The sequence below is a fragment of the Acinonyx jubatus genome, chromosome C1, assembly GCF_027475565.1.
Source record: "Acinonyx jubatus isolate Ajub_Pintada_27869175 chromosome C1, VMU_Ajub_asm_v1.0, whole genome shotgun sequence".
Lineage (NCBI taxonomy): Eukaryota > Metazoa > Chordata > Mammalia > Carnivora > Felidae > Acinonyx > Acinonyx jubatus.
In genome coordinates, this window is record NC_069381.1 from 184326314 (window position 1) to 184342177 (window position 15864).

Below are 15864 nucleotides of genomic sequence, written 5' to 3' on the forward strand. Positions count from 1 at the left end.
ATTAGGGTAGGGGACTAAAATGGGGAACCAAAAAAGTTTATTTTGTTTTCCTCTTTTTAAAACAATGCAGGTTGATGAGCTACCCTTTTCCCAGTTGCCTTCATCCACTAGAGCCAAGGATGTGATCTGTTCCACCAATGTTTCTCACTATGAACTCCAAGTGGAAATTGGTAATTATCCTGAATTGATCCTTCATTGTTAGAAATGAAATTGATGGCACAAAGATTATTTTGTGAGTGGGTCTTTCTCTGTTGTCACCTATGTTAATAAGGCTACATGTTAATTGTGTCAGTCAGATGGATCTATTAATTTTATGTCTTCCCTAAAATAGCAGCCCCAATTTTCAAGATTACTTTCTAGAATTTTTACTTTTTCACTCAAGTATTTTTAGAGAAGGAAGACACTAAGTAATCTAAATATTATTTGTGTCTTTATTGTAGGAATCTTCTGATTTTATGTCTATAATTTATACTGGGAATGAAAAATCATGTAAATCTTTTTAGTCACAATCTTTTAACCAAGTTTCTTTTAACTTAAAAACTTACCTAGGGTCACCTTAATGGCTCAGATTTCAGCTCAGGTCATGATCTCACAGTTCATGAGATTGAGCCCCAGGTTGGGCTCCACACTGGGCATGGAATCTGCTTAAGATTCTCTCTCTCCCCCTCTGCTGATACCCCTCCCCTAGTCACACCTGCATGCACTCTCTTTCAAAAACAAAACAAGACAAAACAAAAACTTACCTAAAACCCCATTTATAGTAAACACCTTTCTCAGTTAAGTTTGGAACAAGATGAATTATTGTTTATAGCCATATACATGTGAAATTTTTGCGGTGAATATTCAGAAACATCTATTAAACATTGCAAACAGATACTCTGTTAGATGCTAGGGATATAAAACCATGTAAAACACTTGAGGAATCCATATTCTTTCTGGGAAGTTGAACACATAAGATAGCCTTGTTTATGTACTAGAGAGTACTGAAGTAGAGATGTGTTAAGTATTACAGGAACAGAAAAGATGAAACATCTGACCATCCATCTTGACTACTGTGAAAGTCGCAAGAAAGATCGCAAAAATGAGCTGGATTCTGAAAAATGAGGAAAAATTTGCTGAATGTTCTAGTCAGGGTTTTTGTTACAAACAACAGAAAACAATCCTGACTAACTTAAGAGAGGAATTTTTTGAACAATATTGCTAACTGACAGAATTATTGGCTAGAGAGATAGACTTGGAAGAAGCTAAGCGAAGCTGCATAACTAGAACCAGAGCCAGGGCCATGGCCTAGGAACAGCCTAGTTAGTGTATTACCTGTTAGAGTACTTATATCCCAGACAGTGGAACCCACTGCAGGAAGTTCTGACTGCCTCTGCTTCTGTTTGTCACTAACTCCATCCTTTAGTTAGCTAAGCATAGGTCATTGATGTTCACATGGCAGGGTCAAGGAAGCCAAGAGCAAATAAGGATCTGACCTTTCCTAAAATAGCACTAGTGGAAAATGCCCCCAAATTAGAATGGACATTCAGATGATGTCAATTCAAAAAAGGTAAAAACAGAATTACTTCAGTAGATGACTGAGGAAGAATGGTTAGTGGGGAACCTAAACAACCCCCCACTTGTTGCCTACAAGAGTAGGTAGTGGTCGGAGACAAATCTAGAAAGGGAGGTTTGGAACACCTGTGAAAGACCTCATATGGTGTATTTACAAGTTCAGACTCTCATCCCTCACAACTTACCCACTTCATTGCTCAAAGCATTTAAGCCACAAGTTTGGAATTTATTCCCTCTGTGCTTGAGATACATTGTGGAACAGTGACAATGGTAATAATACTGTCTAACAGGCACTGAGCTGAACATTTCATGTGTAGTTTTTCATGTCAGCCTTTTACCACTCCTATTTGGCTGATGAAGATGCTGAGCCTCTGAGAATTCAAGTAGCAATCCTACAACTAGTGATTTTAAAGCAAACCTTTCTGACTGGAGGGTCTAAGGTCTCAGGTGCTGCACGGTAGTACTCTTCTAGTGATAAAATGCTGAGTTCTAGAGGGAAAACTGGCAGCAATTCCAGGCAGCAGTCTGGAAGATGTAGACAGTGATTTACAACTGGAAGTATCATCCCTATCACCTGAGTCTTTAAAAATTGCAATGCCTATATCCCATCACAGACCTAACGAATCAAAATTTCTGGTGAATTGGACCTACGTATAGGCTTTTGAAGTAGATCCCCCAGTAATTTGGGAGCATGTCTTAGTTGAGAGTGTAGAACATGATAAGGAAGTCACCACATTTGACCAGCAAAGGAGGACAGGACTTGAACTAAGGCAGTCATGCTGACACTGGAGTGAAAGGGATGAATTTGTGGTTAACTTCATTTCAAAGATAAGTGGCAGAATTTGGTGACTGTGGAAAGAGAGAGGAACTAACATTTATTAGATGCCTATTGATAGGTGCCACTCCAGGTGTTTTATATTTTAAAAACTGATGATACCAAATGCTGTTGAGTATGTCAAGCAGCTATAGCTCTTATTAAAAATGGGATTAAATGGGATTAAAAATGGTTCATCCACTTTTAAAACCAGTTTTGCAACTTCTTATAAGGTTAAATATAGGTGACCCAGCAATCCCACTTGCCAGTATCTGCCAAAGAGAAATGAAAGCATATGTCTACTTAAAGAATGTTTTCGCAGCTTAATAGTCACCAAAAACTGAAAACAACCCAAATATTTATCAACTTATGAATGGATAAATAAATTGTGACTTGTCCATAGTAATGGATTATTACTCAGCAATGAAAGAAGCTATTAAAACAACATGGAACAAACTCAAAAGCATTATGCTAAGTAAAAGAAACTAGACACAAAAGACTGTACTCTTTATGATACCATTTATGTGACAGAAATGACATCAGTGGTGTAGGAATTGCTGATTGTATCCTGTTGTTTGAATTTGTCATAATTTGTTTATCAGGTCACAATTTTAGCCATTATAACAGATATGTAATGGTGTATCATTGTGGTTTTTTATTTGCATTTCTCTATCTTGAGCATCTTTTCATGTGTTTATTGGACATTCCTATATCTTTTTTTGTGGATTGCCTATTTAATCATCTGAATATTTTTATTTATTTAAGATTTTTTTAAGTTTATTTTGAGAGAGTGTGTGCTCACGAGGGGGAGGGGACAGAGAGAGAGAGAGAGAGAGAGAGAGAGAGAGAATCCCAAGTAGACTCCACACTGTGAGCACAGAGGCCAACACGGGGCTCGAACCCACAAACCATGAGATTGTGACCTGAGCTGAAATCAAGAGTCAGATGCTTAACCAACTGAGCCACCCAGGCACCTCTGCATATTTGTTGAAATTAAAATACAATTTTTGAAAGAGCAAGTGAGTGAGCACAGAGAAGGGGCAGGTAAAGAGAATCTTAAGCAGGCTCCACACTCAGCGCAGAGCCCAACATAAGGCTCAGTCTCAAGACTGTGAGATCATAGGGTGCCTGGGTGGCTCAGTCAGTTGAGCATCTGACTTCGGCTCAGGTCACGATCTTGCAGCTCGTGAGTTTGAACCCTGCGTTGGGCTCTGTGCTGACAGCTCAGAGCCTGGAGTCTGCTTTGGATTCTATGTCTCCCTCTCTCTCTACCCCTAACCCACTCGCATTCTGTCTCCATCTCTCTCAAAAATAAATAAACATTAAAAAAAATTTTTTTTAAAAAGACCGTGAGATCATAACCTGAGCTGAAATCAAGAGTCTGACACTTAACCAACTGAGCCACCCAGACACCCCAAATCTTATGCATATTTTAAAATTTAGTATAAGTTTGTATAGAATTGTAAAAATTCTGTTGGTATAGAATTGTAAGAATTTTGTATATATACTGGATGTAAGCATAGTTAATACTTTCAGTCAGTGGCTTATCTTTTCGTTTTCTTAACAGTATTTTCTTGAAGAGCAGTTTTAAATTTTGATGTCCAAATTGTCAGTTTTTTTCTTCTTTGGTTACTAACATGAGTTTTACATCTGACTGTAGGAAGAGGATTTGACAACTTGACTTCTGTTCATCTTGCCCGGCATACTCCTACAGGAACACTGGTGACTATAAAAATTACAAATCTGGAAAACTGCACTGATGAACGCCTGAAAGCTTTACAGGTAACAAAATGAAAAAAATGATTTATTTAATGTCTATTTGAGGAGATTACATCTGTAAGAATTTTTTTTACCAAATTAATATTTCTTTCTGTTAGAGGAAGTTAGATTTCTTTCTTCTAATGAATATGCAAGTACAGAATTGGAAGGAATACTTGGAATCCAGATCCACAGAAGAACAAATATATTCAAACTTTGGTAATTACTGTAAATTCCTTCAAACGAATATCATATTCAAAATGCTGGTCTGGAGATTTACAATAATCTTAGTCCAATCACAAATAGTCAAATGAGGAAATAGAAAAAACAAAAGCATACAGTTTCCTTTTCATCCAGGTAAGTAAAATTAACTTCTGAATGAATAAATTTTAACAGAATTGCATTTTAGGAATATTATAATACCATTTTCATTGTCACTAATTTTTTTTCAATTTCAAATTAAAAAAAATTTTTCAAATTTATTTAAATTCAAGTTAGTTAACATACAGTGTAGTACTGGTTTCAGGAGTAGAACCCAGTGATTCATCACTTACATATAACATCCAGTGCTCATCCCAATAAGTGCCCTCCTTAAAGCTCATCACCCATTTGGCCCATCTCCACCTACCTCCCCTTCAGCAACCCTCAGTTCTCTATATTTAAGAGTCTCTTATGGTTTGCCTCCCTCTCTGTTTTTATCTTATTTGTCCTTCCCTTCCCCTATGTTCATTTGTTGTGTTTCTTAAATTCCACATATGAATGAAATCATATATTTGTCTTTTTCTGACTGATTTCTTTCACTTATCATAATTCTCTCCAGTTCCATCCACATTGTTGCAAATGACAAGATTTCATTCTTTTTGACTGCCAAGTAGTATTCCGTTGTGTGTGTGTGTACCCAGGCACCTCTGCATATTTGTTGAAATTAAAATTTTTGAAAGAGCAAGTGTGTGTGTGTGTGTGTGTGTTTATGTATGTATGTTGTGTATATATACATATAAATGTATATATATATATACACACACACACCACATCTTCTTTATTCATCAGTCAGACATTTGGGCTCTTTCCATAATTTGGCTATTGTTGAAAGCTCTGCTATAAGCATTGAGGTGCATGTGCCCCTTCAAATCAGCATTTTTGTATCGTTTGGATAAATAGTAGTGCAATTGCTGGGTCATAGGGTAGTTCTATTTTTAGTTTTTTGAGGAGCTGCCATACTGTTTTCCAGAGTGGCACTAATTTCAAGTTTTTATTTAAATTCTAGTTAGTTAACTAGGGCGCCTGGGCAGCCCAGTCGGTTAAGCATCTGACTTCAGCTCAGGTCATGATCTCATGATTTGTGGGTTCGAGCCCTGTTCTGGGCTCTGTGCTGACACCTTGGAGCCTGGAGCCTGCTTCAGATTCTGTGTCTCCCTCTCTCTCTTCCTCTCCCCTGCTCGTGCTCTTTCTCTCAAAAATAAATAAGCATTAAAGAACATAAATTCTAGTTAACATATGGTGTCATATTGGTTTCAGGTGTAGAATTTAGTGGTTCATCTCATATATATAACAGCCAGTGCTCATCACAAGTGTCCTCCTTAATGCCCATTGCCCATTTAGCCCACCCCTCCCCTCCATCAACCCTCAGTTCTCTATAGTTAAGAGTCTCTATAGCTGAGAGTTTGTCTCCCTCTCTTTTTTTTACCCCTTCCCCTATGTTAATGTGCTTTGTTTCTTTAATTCTACATGAGTGAAATCATATGGTATTTGTCTTTCACTGACTTATTTCACTTAAAATAATACACTTCATCTCCATCTATGCTGTGTCACTAATCATTTTTGATATAAAGAGGGAAAGCATTTTTTGATATTGTCCTTATTTTTAAAGTATTTACATGTGCACATGTATATTGCACAGAAAAAAAGATTGAAAGAAATTATGCTGAAATGTTAACAGTGGTTCTCTCTGAGATTTAGTGTTAGAAGTGATTATCTTCACAGTTTTATGTATTTTTAAATGTTTCTATTTTAAGAACATAGTATAGATGTTGAGAGTATGACCTCAGAAGTCAGACTGAGGTCACATCTCACTTCTATTTCTTTTGTTGATTATATGCTCTCGGACAAGTTTTCTAACTTATTTCTACGTTTCTTATTTCCTATTTCTCTCTTGTAAAATAGGAATGATCATATGACATACTTAATGTCTTGTTGGTGAGATTTAAAGAAATGGTAGCACCAAGAACAGTGCTTGGTATCAATAAATTCTGCTGAGTGTTAGCTGCCACCTCTACTGTTATTTTCATCACAAGGCAAAAACAAGTTGTTTTAAATGTCTTGTCTCTTGTGTGTTTATCCTAGAAAGCAGTGATTTTGTCCCACTTTTTCCGGCACCCCAATATTACAACCTATTGGACTGTTTTCACTGTTGGCAGCTGGCTTTGGGTTATTTCTCCATTTATGGCCTATGGTAAGAAAACTTGTCTTACATAAAATAACTCAGAGTTTAGCGTGGAAGCCATACTTATAAGGATGAGTAGGATCTTAGATTTATGATTCACTACTTTTAATTTATAAATCTGGTGGCCAATTCTAGATTTCGTGATAAATTTCTATATCTGGTTCATGTTGACCTGATGATCAATGAAACTACTACTGCTTCTCCAAGAAGTGTGTGCCTTTGAACAAGCTCTCTCTTCCCTTCAGTTCCCTGCCCTTCTGTCAATGGAGAGCCACTATAAGTCTTTAAGCAGAATGTTTTTTCACCTGTGCACACCATCTCTGTCCCTATTTCTCTCATTGTAAACTTACTTTATTATAGTATAAACATCTGTGTGTGTACCTGTCTTCTCCTTTCACTGTACTTCAGCTTCTTGAGGGCAGGATCATGTATGTATTTTTCATTTTGGTGCTCATACAGTTCCTTGCATAAAGTGTTCAATAATTATATTGCACAAATAAACAAATGGATTCTAGAGCTTTTATTTTTATTTTTTATTTTTTAAAATATAATTTATTGTCAAGTTGGCTAACATACAGTGTATACAGTGTGCTCTTGTTTTTGGGGGTAGATTCCCATGATTCATCGCTCACATAAAACACCTAGTGCTCATCCCAACAAGTGCCGTCCTCAATGCCCATCACCCATTTTCCCCTCTTCCACCCCCCCATCAACCCTCAGTTTGTTCTCTGTATTTAAGAGTTAGAGCTTTGATCTTTAGGATAACTTTGATAAATTGCCTCTGGGTCTAAAAATATATAAATACAGTATTTTTTTAAGTAATACTGAAAATTGTTAATTCTCTTTTCTAATCTCTAGAGTATCATTAGAAAAGTCTTTTTAAAGATTCTTGAAGGAAAACTACCTTTGCATAGGAAAGTAGGTAGACTCTAAAACAGGTGTGTGTGTGTGTGTATTTATAGTTGAAAAGAACATTTAAAACATAGCTACAAGCAAAACCAATGTTCAGTTAAAGATTTCAGGTGTTTCTTTCAGGTTCAGCAAGTCAGCTCTTGAAGACTTACTTTCCTGAAGGAATGAGTGAAACTTTAATAAGAAACATTCTCTTTGGAGCAGTGAGAGGGTTGAGCTATCTGCACCAAAATGGCTGCATTCACAGGTATTTATTTATTTGTATTTTAAAGAATGAAATCATTTAAGGAGCTTTTAGGAAGGAGCAGTTGAGTGTTAGGAGAGATAGGAAACTCATAAGTGAAAATTGAGAGAGGAAGGGGCCAGTAGTAGTAAATGCTTATTACATTTTATGGTCATTCACCAAAAATGTTCACACCACATCCTCTTTGCCAAATGCTGTGCTTAGTGTTCTGGTGGAGAGCCTTTCCTGGTGGAGTATAAACTCTATGTAATGGGATCCTTGCTGTCTCTTTTGTTTGTTTTTCTTAAGCATATAAAGAGCTGCTTTATCTGCTTTATAGCTCTATGTCATATTTACAAATTTACGTACAAATTGGAACTAAACCTTTCGTTAATTTCTTAAATATGTTGTAGCACTTTGAGATTATCATGCTAAGTATCAGTTCTCTTGTTTTTAAACTATAGATGCAGAACTAATTGACTGAACATTAAAAACAATGCTGTTTTAAGATATACTGGGACGTTTTTCTTTTTAAATTATTTTTAAAGTTCGTTTCAGTCTCTTTAAAGCTTGTTTTCTTACTATTCATTTTTAGGAACATTCTGGTTAACTGTGAGTTCTAACAGACCGTATTCTAATTAATCAAGGTTTTACTACAGTTAACCAGACTCCCTTAGTTTCCAAATTCAGTATTTTACTGAACAAGGCTCTTTTACAATTTATTTGAAAAAAGAAATTTTTATGTAAGACATATATTTATAAATGATGTTAATACCAGGGGAGGCTGCCTTTTATTGGATAATGCTGCATTTAACTTTATATTCTAACTTTATGCTTCAAATATTACTTGATTTTTTTAGACTTCTCCTTGGGTATTTTACAGCAGTATCCTAAAATAGTGAAATTAGTAATGTGATTCCATTCCAAGTTTGAAAAAAAATATTATCACTTCCAAACATGTAGCTGTCAGTTGTATTTTCCCTTGTTCTAATGCTACATTAAATAGTTGAAAGGATTCCTAATTCCCTGAATATTTTATATGTGTGTATGTATATATGTATATGTGTGTGTATAAGCACACTTACATATAAGCGTGCTGTTTTATAAAGAGTATTTAATTTCCAAGAGAATACATGGATTTGTTCTGACCAGATTTTTATTCTTCATTGGCCAATTTCCTAGTATTTAGGATTGTTTCTTTTTGTTCTAGGAGTATTAAAGCCAGCCATATCCTCATTTCTGGTGATGGCCTAGTGACCCTCTCTGGCCTGTCCCACCTGCATAGTTTGGTTAAGCATGGACAGAGGCATAGGGCTGTGTATGATTTCCCACAGTTCAGCACATCAGTGCAGCCGTGGCTGAGCCCAGAACTACTGAGACAGGTCAGGTGTGGCCTTTGCATTGGGTTGTCTGTGCATCTTGAGTGTCTTCTGAGCTTGACTAAAGGACAATTGTGCCCTTAGATTTGGCTTGGTGAATAGCCTACTGCAAGACTTTTCCTCTTTCTTGTCAAAATTATTGTTAGGGATTTTAAAATGTATATACCATATATTAGGTATATCTTGATTTCTCACCTAATGAGTTTTTTCCATTGTTCAACATCCTTTCTCAAAAAAACACAGATATATAACTTTGTATTTTATTTTCACTAAAGGACTTCAAATTAATTGTTCTACAGGATTTACATGGATATAATGTAAAGTCAGATATTTACAGTGTTGGGATTACAGCATGTGAATTGGCCAGTGGGAAGGTACCTTTCCAGGACATGCATAGGACTCAGGTAAATGCTACTAAAATCCCAAACTAATTTCCCTTCATAAGATCCCTTATATTCTAGATAATTTCTGTTAAAATGTCTTTGCTGTTAGAATCTTTATTATTGTTTTAACATTTTCCCTGAAAAGGGTGAAAGAAACTTTTCTTTCTTTTAGATGTTGTTACAGAAGCTGAAAGGTCCTCCTTACAGCCCATTGGATGTCAGTATCTTCCCTCAATCAGAATCCAGAATGAAGAATTCCCGATCAGGTGTAGACTCTGGGATTGGAGAAAGTGTACTTGTCTCCAGTGGAACTCAAACAGTAAATAGTGACAGATTGCAAACTCCATCCTCAAAAACTTTCTCTCCTGCCTTCTTTAGCTTGGTACAGCTCTGTTTGCAACAAGATCCTGAGAAAAGGTAATATTGGCCACTTCTAAATAGCATCAAACTTACATGTTTTATTTTTTATAGAAGCTTTTCAAGTCTCTTTTCTCAATCTTTTGATCAAAAAACTATAATCTAGAAAATATCAAAACTAAAAGCAAATAGAGGCAATGAGCAAATGGGAATAATACTGAAGTCAGAAGACTTGGGCTCCAATCTCAGCTGTATCATTTCCTAAGTCACCTTGTAAAAATCAGTTCATCTTTCTGGACATTAATTACTGTATTTATGTTAATACATTTTAGAAAGCTCCAAGCTGTACAAAAATGTTGTTTCTGTGTAACAATAGTGTAAATTATTACATAATTATACATTAATGTTAGTACTTTAAGATGTGTCTTATCTTTTTTTAGCCCCGTAATGCCTAGCACACTTCCTTATAACTAGTAAGTGCCCCATAAATGTTCTCTCTCAATTCTTTCCATTAGTCAAGGTTAAAGAATTGGGCTTCCTGATATTTCTTTTTCTTTTTTTAGTATTGAGTTTTATAGCTCTGAATCTAATTTCTAATACTTTTTTACACCTAAAAATACACAGTCTAATACGACGTTCTATTTTTTTTTATAACATTAAAAAAAATATCAGACCATCTGCAAGCAGTTTATTGTCCCATGTGTTCTTCAAACAGGTAAGCTGATATATCTTCTGTTGTCTAGATATTTTTAGTTACTATTAAAAATTCATTTAATCTTGTTAGCTTAAGGGGACAATTTGGTAACCAGGATTCTTAATAATGACTTTCTTACCAAAGTAAAGTTAAAAATACGAAAACTTTTGTAGTAGTTCAATTATAGGCTTTCTAAAATATTTCCATTTTGCAAAACAAAATAAATAAAAAACAGAATGTCATTAAATGTTACTATACCCTCAGCTTATATTTTGATTAGAGACAGTTTTTTATACTGGCTAGAAATGATGAAGGGGAAAAATAATTCTGATAAAAATCAGTTTATTTGGTTATTATTTCTTCCTGTTTTCAGATGATCAAAGGCATTATTAGTGAAAATACCTAAAAAATATTTTACACACTTAACATGACTTTTAAAAAAATCATTTATTGCTGACATATGTACCAATAGCTTTGAGTTTCTTTAACAGATGAAAGAAGAAAGCCAGGACTCAATACTTACACTGTTGCCTCCTAAGCCATCAATAGCACTGTCTCCAGTGTCACGTTGGACTGAGCCGGAATGTGATTTTCCTGATGAAAAAGACTCAAACTGGGAATTCTAGGGCTGCCAAATCCTGTATGTCCTAGATACTTGACACTTTCTCTCTGCTACTTTTCTTCTGTATTGCTAGGTACAAATACTAGAATTATACTTGAAAATACCATTGTTGCACTGGAGAATCTATTGTTTAAAACCACTCTGTTCAAAGAAGCATGAGTTTATATCCTCTTTGGTTAACTCACAGTTCTATTACAACTCCAGAAAAACTTCAGAATTATGACTCTAGTTACATTTAGTGTCCTCTGTTCTCATTTTTTTCCCCAAGCTGTGACTAATTCCTCTTCTTGATCTTTGAATTTAAGTTTTGAGCCATTTAATTTTTTCAGCATTTTGTTGCCCTCAGGGGAATGAGCCCTCAGAGGACAGTGCTTCCAAGTACACTTTTTACTTCCAGATTCTCTAGCCTTTTTGATCAGCTATTGTTAGACCAACAGGCTAGTTTATCCTGGCATCAAAACCCTTTTTTGGTAGAAGGGAAAATGTTTATACTTCCCATATTATTCTGTTAAATATCAAACTGAGCCTCACATTAAATGATAAAGAAGTTGTAATTTGTGCTTTTTTTTTCATTTTTAAGAGGCTAAAGTGACACTTTTCTACTTATGTAAGTTATAGATCCTAAATTCATGCACCCTGTGGGAGCTCAATAAAGATTTATTAAATTGAGTTTATGGTTTTTTCTTTGTGATTTGACAAAGCTAAAACACAGATTCTAATTTGTGTTGCCAAGGGAAGCCCCTAGATTATTTACATAATGTAAAGAATTGGAGACGACCTGGAATTTATTCAATGAGGCAGATGATGTTCTGACCCTTTATAGGACTATTCTTGCTGCGGTAGGGGATACAACATTTAAGGGCATAGAGATCTTAATTAATGGTTTTACCTTATTAGCAAAAAAGAGATGTATCCCAAGGAGTATGTGGTACTCCTTGTGGTAAACTGGGACCTACCTTAGTTAATGGATTTTCTTAAAATAATTTTTACTGTAATGTTAAATAAGATTAAGATGATTGTCTTAAGACTAAAGAATTAAAACAATGAGACAAATAATGTAAAAATGAATAGACAATTTGAAACACAAACCTTTTTAGGTTTATTGGCCAGATCACCTCAAGAATGTTTAGGTTACTCCATCAAGTAAGCCATGAAGACCTGCCAAGGTAGAGGAGGGAAAGGAGATGAGTACCAGTTGAGGCCCTGAGATCACAGGCCCCGGTAGTTGTGGGGGCTATAGGTTATTCCACTAACCTCCTCCTGTTTCCTCCAGGTAAGAGAGGCTCACAGGAACTATAGAGGAGGTTCTGAATCTGGGTGGAGAGTTGATGTTAGTGCAAGAGATGGAATCTGGAAGCCCTGAAGCAGTGCCTCTCAGATCTCCTGTGAGTGTATCAGAGTTCTCCAAGAAACAAAAACTAATAGGATATTTATTATAAGGAATTGGTTACACTATCATGGAGACTAACAAGTCCCAAGATCTGCAAGATGAATGGGCAACCTAGAGACCCAGAAAAATTAATGATGCAGTTCCAGTTCAAAGACTGGTTGGCTGAAGACCCAGGAAGAGCTGATGTTTCAGAGTCCACAGGCAGGAAAAAGCTGATGCCCTGTTTGAAGGCAGTTAGGCAGAAGGAATGATCTCTTATTCAGGGTAGGGTTGGCCTAGTCAACCTTTTTGTTCTGTTCAGGTCTTCAACTGATGAGGCCCACCCACATCAAGAGGGCAATCTTCTTTATTCAGTCTACAGATTTATGTGCCAATTTCATCAAAAAAACTCCCTCACAGAAATACCCAGAGTAGTGTTTGACCAAATAAATGGGCACCCTGTGGCCCAGTCAAATTGACAGATAAAATTAGTCATCATAATAGATATTGATAGCATCACCCTGAGATCACTTGCCTTAAATTTTGCACCATAGACTCCTTGCTGTATTAATTTTCTATCTCTGATATAACAAATTACCACAAACTGAGTGGCATAAAATATTACAAACTTATTATCTTACAGTTCTAGAAGTCAGAAATGTCAAATGGGTTGACAGGGCTACATTCCTTTTAGGGGCCATAGGGAGAAATCTGCTTTTTCCAACTTCTAGCAACTACCTACCTGCCTGCCTTTGCCTCACGAACCAGCATTATTATTTGGCTTCTGTTCAGTGATCACCTGACTGACCCTTCTGCCTGTCTCTTTTGAGGGCTCTTGTGATTGTATTGGGCCTACTCAGAAAATCCAAGATAATCTCCCCCCATCTCAAGATTCTTAATCACAGCTTCAAAGTCCCTTTTGCCATGTAAGGTAAAATACAGGTTCCTGAGATTAAGATGTTGATATGTTTGGGATGGGGACAGGGGAGTCATCATTCTACCTTGTTGTCTAATGTCTTACATGTCTAATCTCATCTTGGTGTCTGCTTTCTGAAGAACCAAACTAGTACAGTCACCTTAGTTAAAATGCCCTCCTATGATCTTCTATAGTACTTTCCCAAACAGCACTTACACAACTCTGTATATTTATGTCCCCAGTAGACTGTGAACTCCTTGAGAATATGGTCTTATTCACTAGTATATTCCTAGTGTTTAGCCAAGTATTTGGCATATTGTAGACATTTAATATTTAAGGAATTCTTCCTTGAATAAAGGATAAGAGGGTTTTTTGTTTTTAAAAAAGACTTGAAAAAATTTGAGAGATGTCTATAATTTTGATTTCTATGGAAATTTTTGACTCTTGGTATGTTACAGTATTGCCATTATAAGTTCAATGAGGTAAAGGGATTTCAGTTTCATTTAGTAAATAGTTCCTTTATTACAAGCCAGGTCAGTACTATTGGTCAATTGTCAGCTCTCAAATCCATTTATTCACTCTTCCCCTGCTATGCTTCATTGGGAATAATATTTCCTCACACTCGTACTCTCTGGTTTCCAAGGAGGCAGGAGTGGCAGATCAGAGCATAAGAGGAGACAGAAGAAATGTGGTATTTCTCACCTTTTGTCCCACTTCTCTGTTTCTTGTGGTGTCTCTGGTAGCAGGTGTATCTTTTTTGTCTTTTGGCTTTAGGACTCTGGTAACACCACTTCTTGCTGTCAATTCCATCTGATGGTATCATTTCCTGCTCTTGCTAATCTTTGGATTGCTTCACCATCTCTTTTGGTTTCTTAGCCTTGGTTCCATCACCCATGAAACCAGTTCCCTGTGTTCCTTCTACTTGAAAGATCCAGAGTTACTTTCCCAGTTGCATGCTGATTGATACACATACTAACAGCCTTGAGGATAACTAGAAATTCTTGGTCTCACCCCCCCCCCTGCCCAAAATTACTAACTTGATTATACCATTAAATGAGTGATCAATAATCTATTTTCTATTAGCCAATTCTATTTAAGCCCCATAGCCTTTATGATTTATGTTAGAAAAAATTGAAACTGACAAAAATTCTATAAATTGAAGTTTTTCTCAAGAGTGAACCAAAGTTTGACAAGATCCAAATATTGTATTGGAGCCTGGGAAGATGGTTGAGTACAAAGAGCCTAAATTCAGCTTGTCCCATGGATACATATGGATAATAGCCACATCAGTATAACACAGAAAACAATCCAAAGACTGGTAGAACAAGCTTTCCACAGTTAATTGCCACAAGAGGAGGCCACAAGGAAAAATGTAGGAGGGGCAGAGATGGGGTCATTACCCAAACTCTTGGTGAGACTAACCACAAAAGAAAGGGACTCCACAAGCACAGAGAAAGGAGAGGACCAACCACACAGCAGGCCCCCCAGACAGTGATGAATCACCTCAACATCTGACTTTAAAAACCAATGGGGCTTAACTTCATAAGTTTTTACAGTCAGCAGGGCTTACCTCCTGGTACTTTGGAGATCTTAGGTCTTAGCTCTAGGAGAGCCAGGGAGCAATAGGGACACCTTAGCAAAAAGCCCTGCTGAGAAACAGCATAGAAGTAGCAGTTTGAAAAGTACCTGGGTACACAGCAAAAAGATTTGTTTACTAATTTCAGAACATGTGCTGAAGGGTAAGGGATCTTTAGGAGAGTTGTTCAAGAACAAAAGAGCTGACAGGAGCCATTTCTCTACTGCCCCCCAGCTTAGATCACTGGACACTTGCAGGAAACAGCATGACCAATCTCCACCTAGCTTGCTAACACACCACACTCTACCTGTGCTTTCTCCTGTGGCTCCACCCCATCCAATCTGTCCCACTTACCAAGAGTCCCTTCAAAGTGGCTCCTGTGATTTCACATCCTGCAAGCAGCCCCCACAGTGACCAGTGCCACTCCAAAGTAATGACAGAGAAGTTTTAAAGCAGCAAGAGAAAAGAAAACAGCTACATACAAGGGAAACTTCATAAGGGTACCTACTGATATATCAGCAGAAACTTTGAATATATAATATGCCACTCCTGGTCTGCAAAGTGCTGAAAGGAAAAAAACCTGCAACCAGAAATACTCTACCCAGCAAGATTATCACTCAGAATAGGAGAGATCAGGAATTTCCCAAAGGAATTATCACCACTAAACCAGCCTTGTAAGAAATGTTAAAGGGAATTAATCTTTCAGTGGAAAGAAAAACTATAAACAGGAGTAAGAAAATTAGAAAAGGAAAAAAATTCCACAGGCACATACAAACATAATAAAGGTAGATAAATCACTTATAAGACCAGTAGGGAGGACTTTTGGCAAAGATGGCAGAGTAGAAGGGCCCTAAACTCACCTGT

At 36.6% G+C, this 15864-nt stretch overlaps 1 protein-coding gene across 2 annotated transcripts in view; it reads left to right on the plus strand.

Moving 5' to 3' along the window:
- Nucleotides 1–11808, plus strand: part of STRADB (STE20 related adaptor beta) — a 32665-nt gene extending 20857 nt beyond the window's left edge. For both annotated transcript variants that reach the window (XM_027053507.2, XM_053215561.1), the window contains exons 4-12: nucleotides 71–170; nucleotides 4029–4150; nucleotides 6470–6578; nucleotides 7605–7728; nucleotides 8915–9086; nucleotides 9383–9487; nucleotides 9639–9883; nucleotides 10496–10538; nucleotides 11009–11808. In XM_027053507.2, the coding sequence (XP_026909308.1) occupies nucleotides 71–170; nucleotides 4029–4150; nucleotides 6470–6578; nucleotides 7605–7728; nucleotides 8915–9086; nucleotides 9383–9487; nucleotides 9639–9883; nucleotides 10496–10538; nucleotides 11009–11143 (1155 nt within the window). In that variant the 3' untranslated portion in view covers nucleotides 11144–11808. The remainder of the gene's footprint in view (nucleotides 1–70; nucleotides 171–4028; nucleotides 4151–6469; nucleotides 6579–7604; nucleotides 7729–8914; nucleotides 9087–9382; nucleotides 9488–9638; nucleotides 9884–10495; nucleotides 10539–11008) is intronic.
- Nucleotides 11809–15864: the final 4056 nt, after the last annotated feature.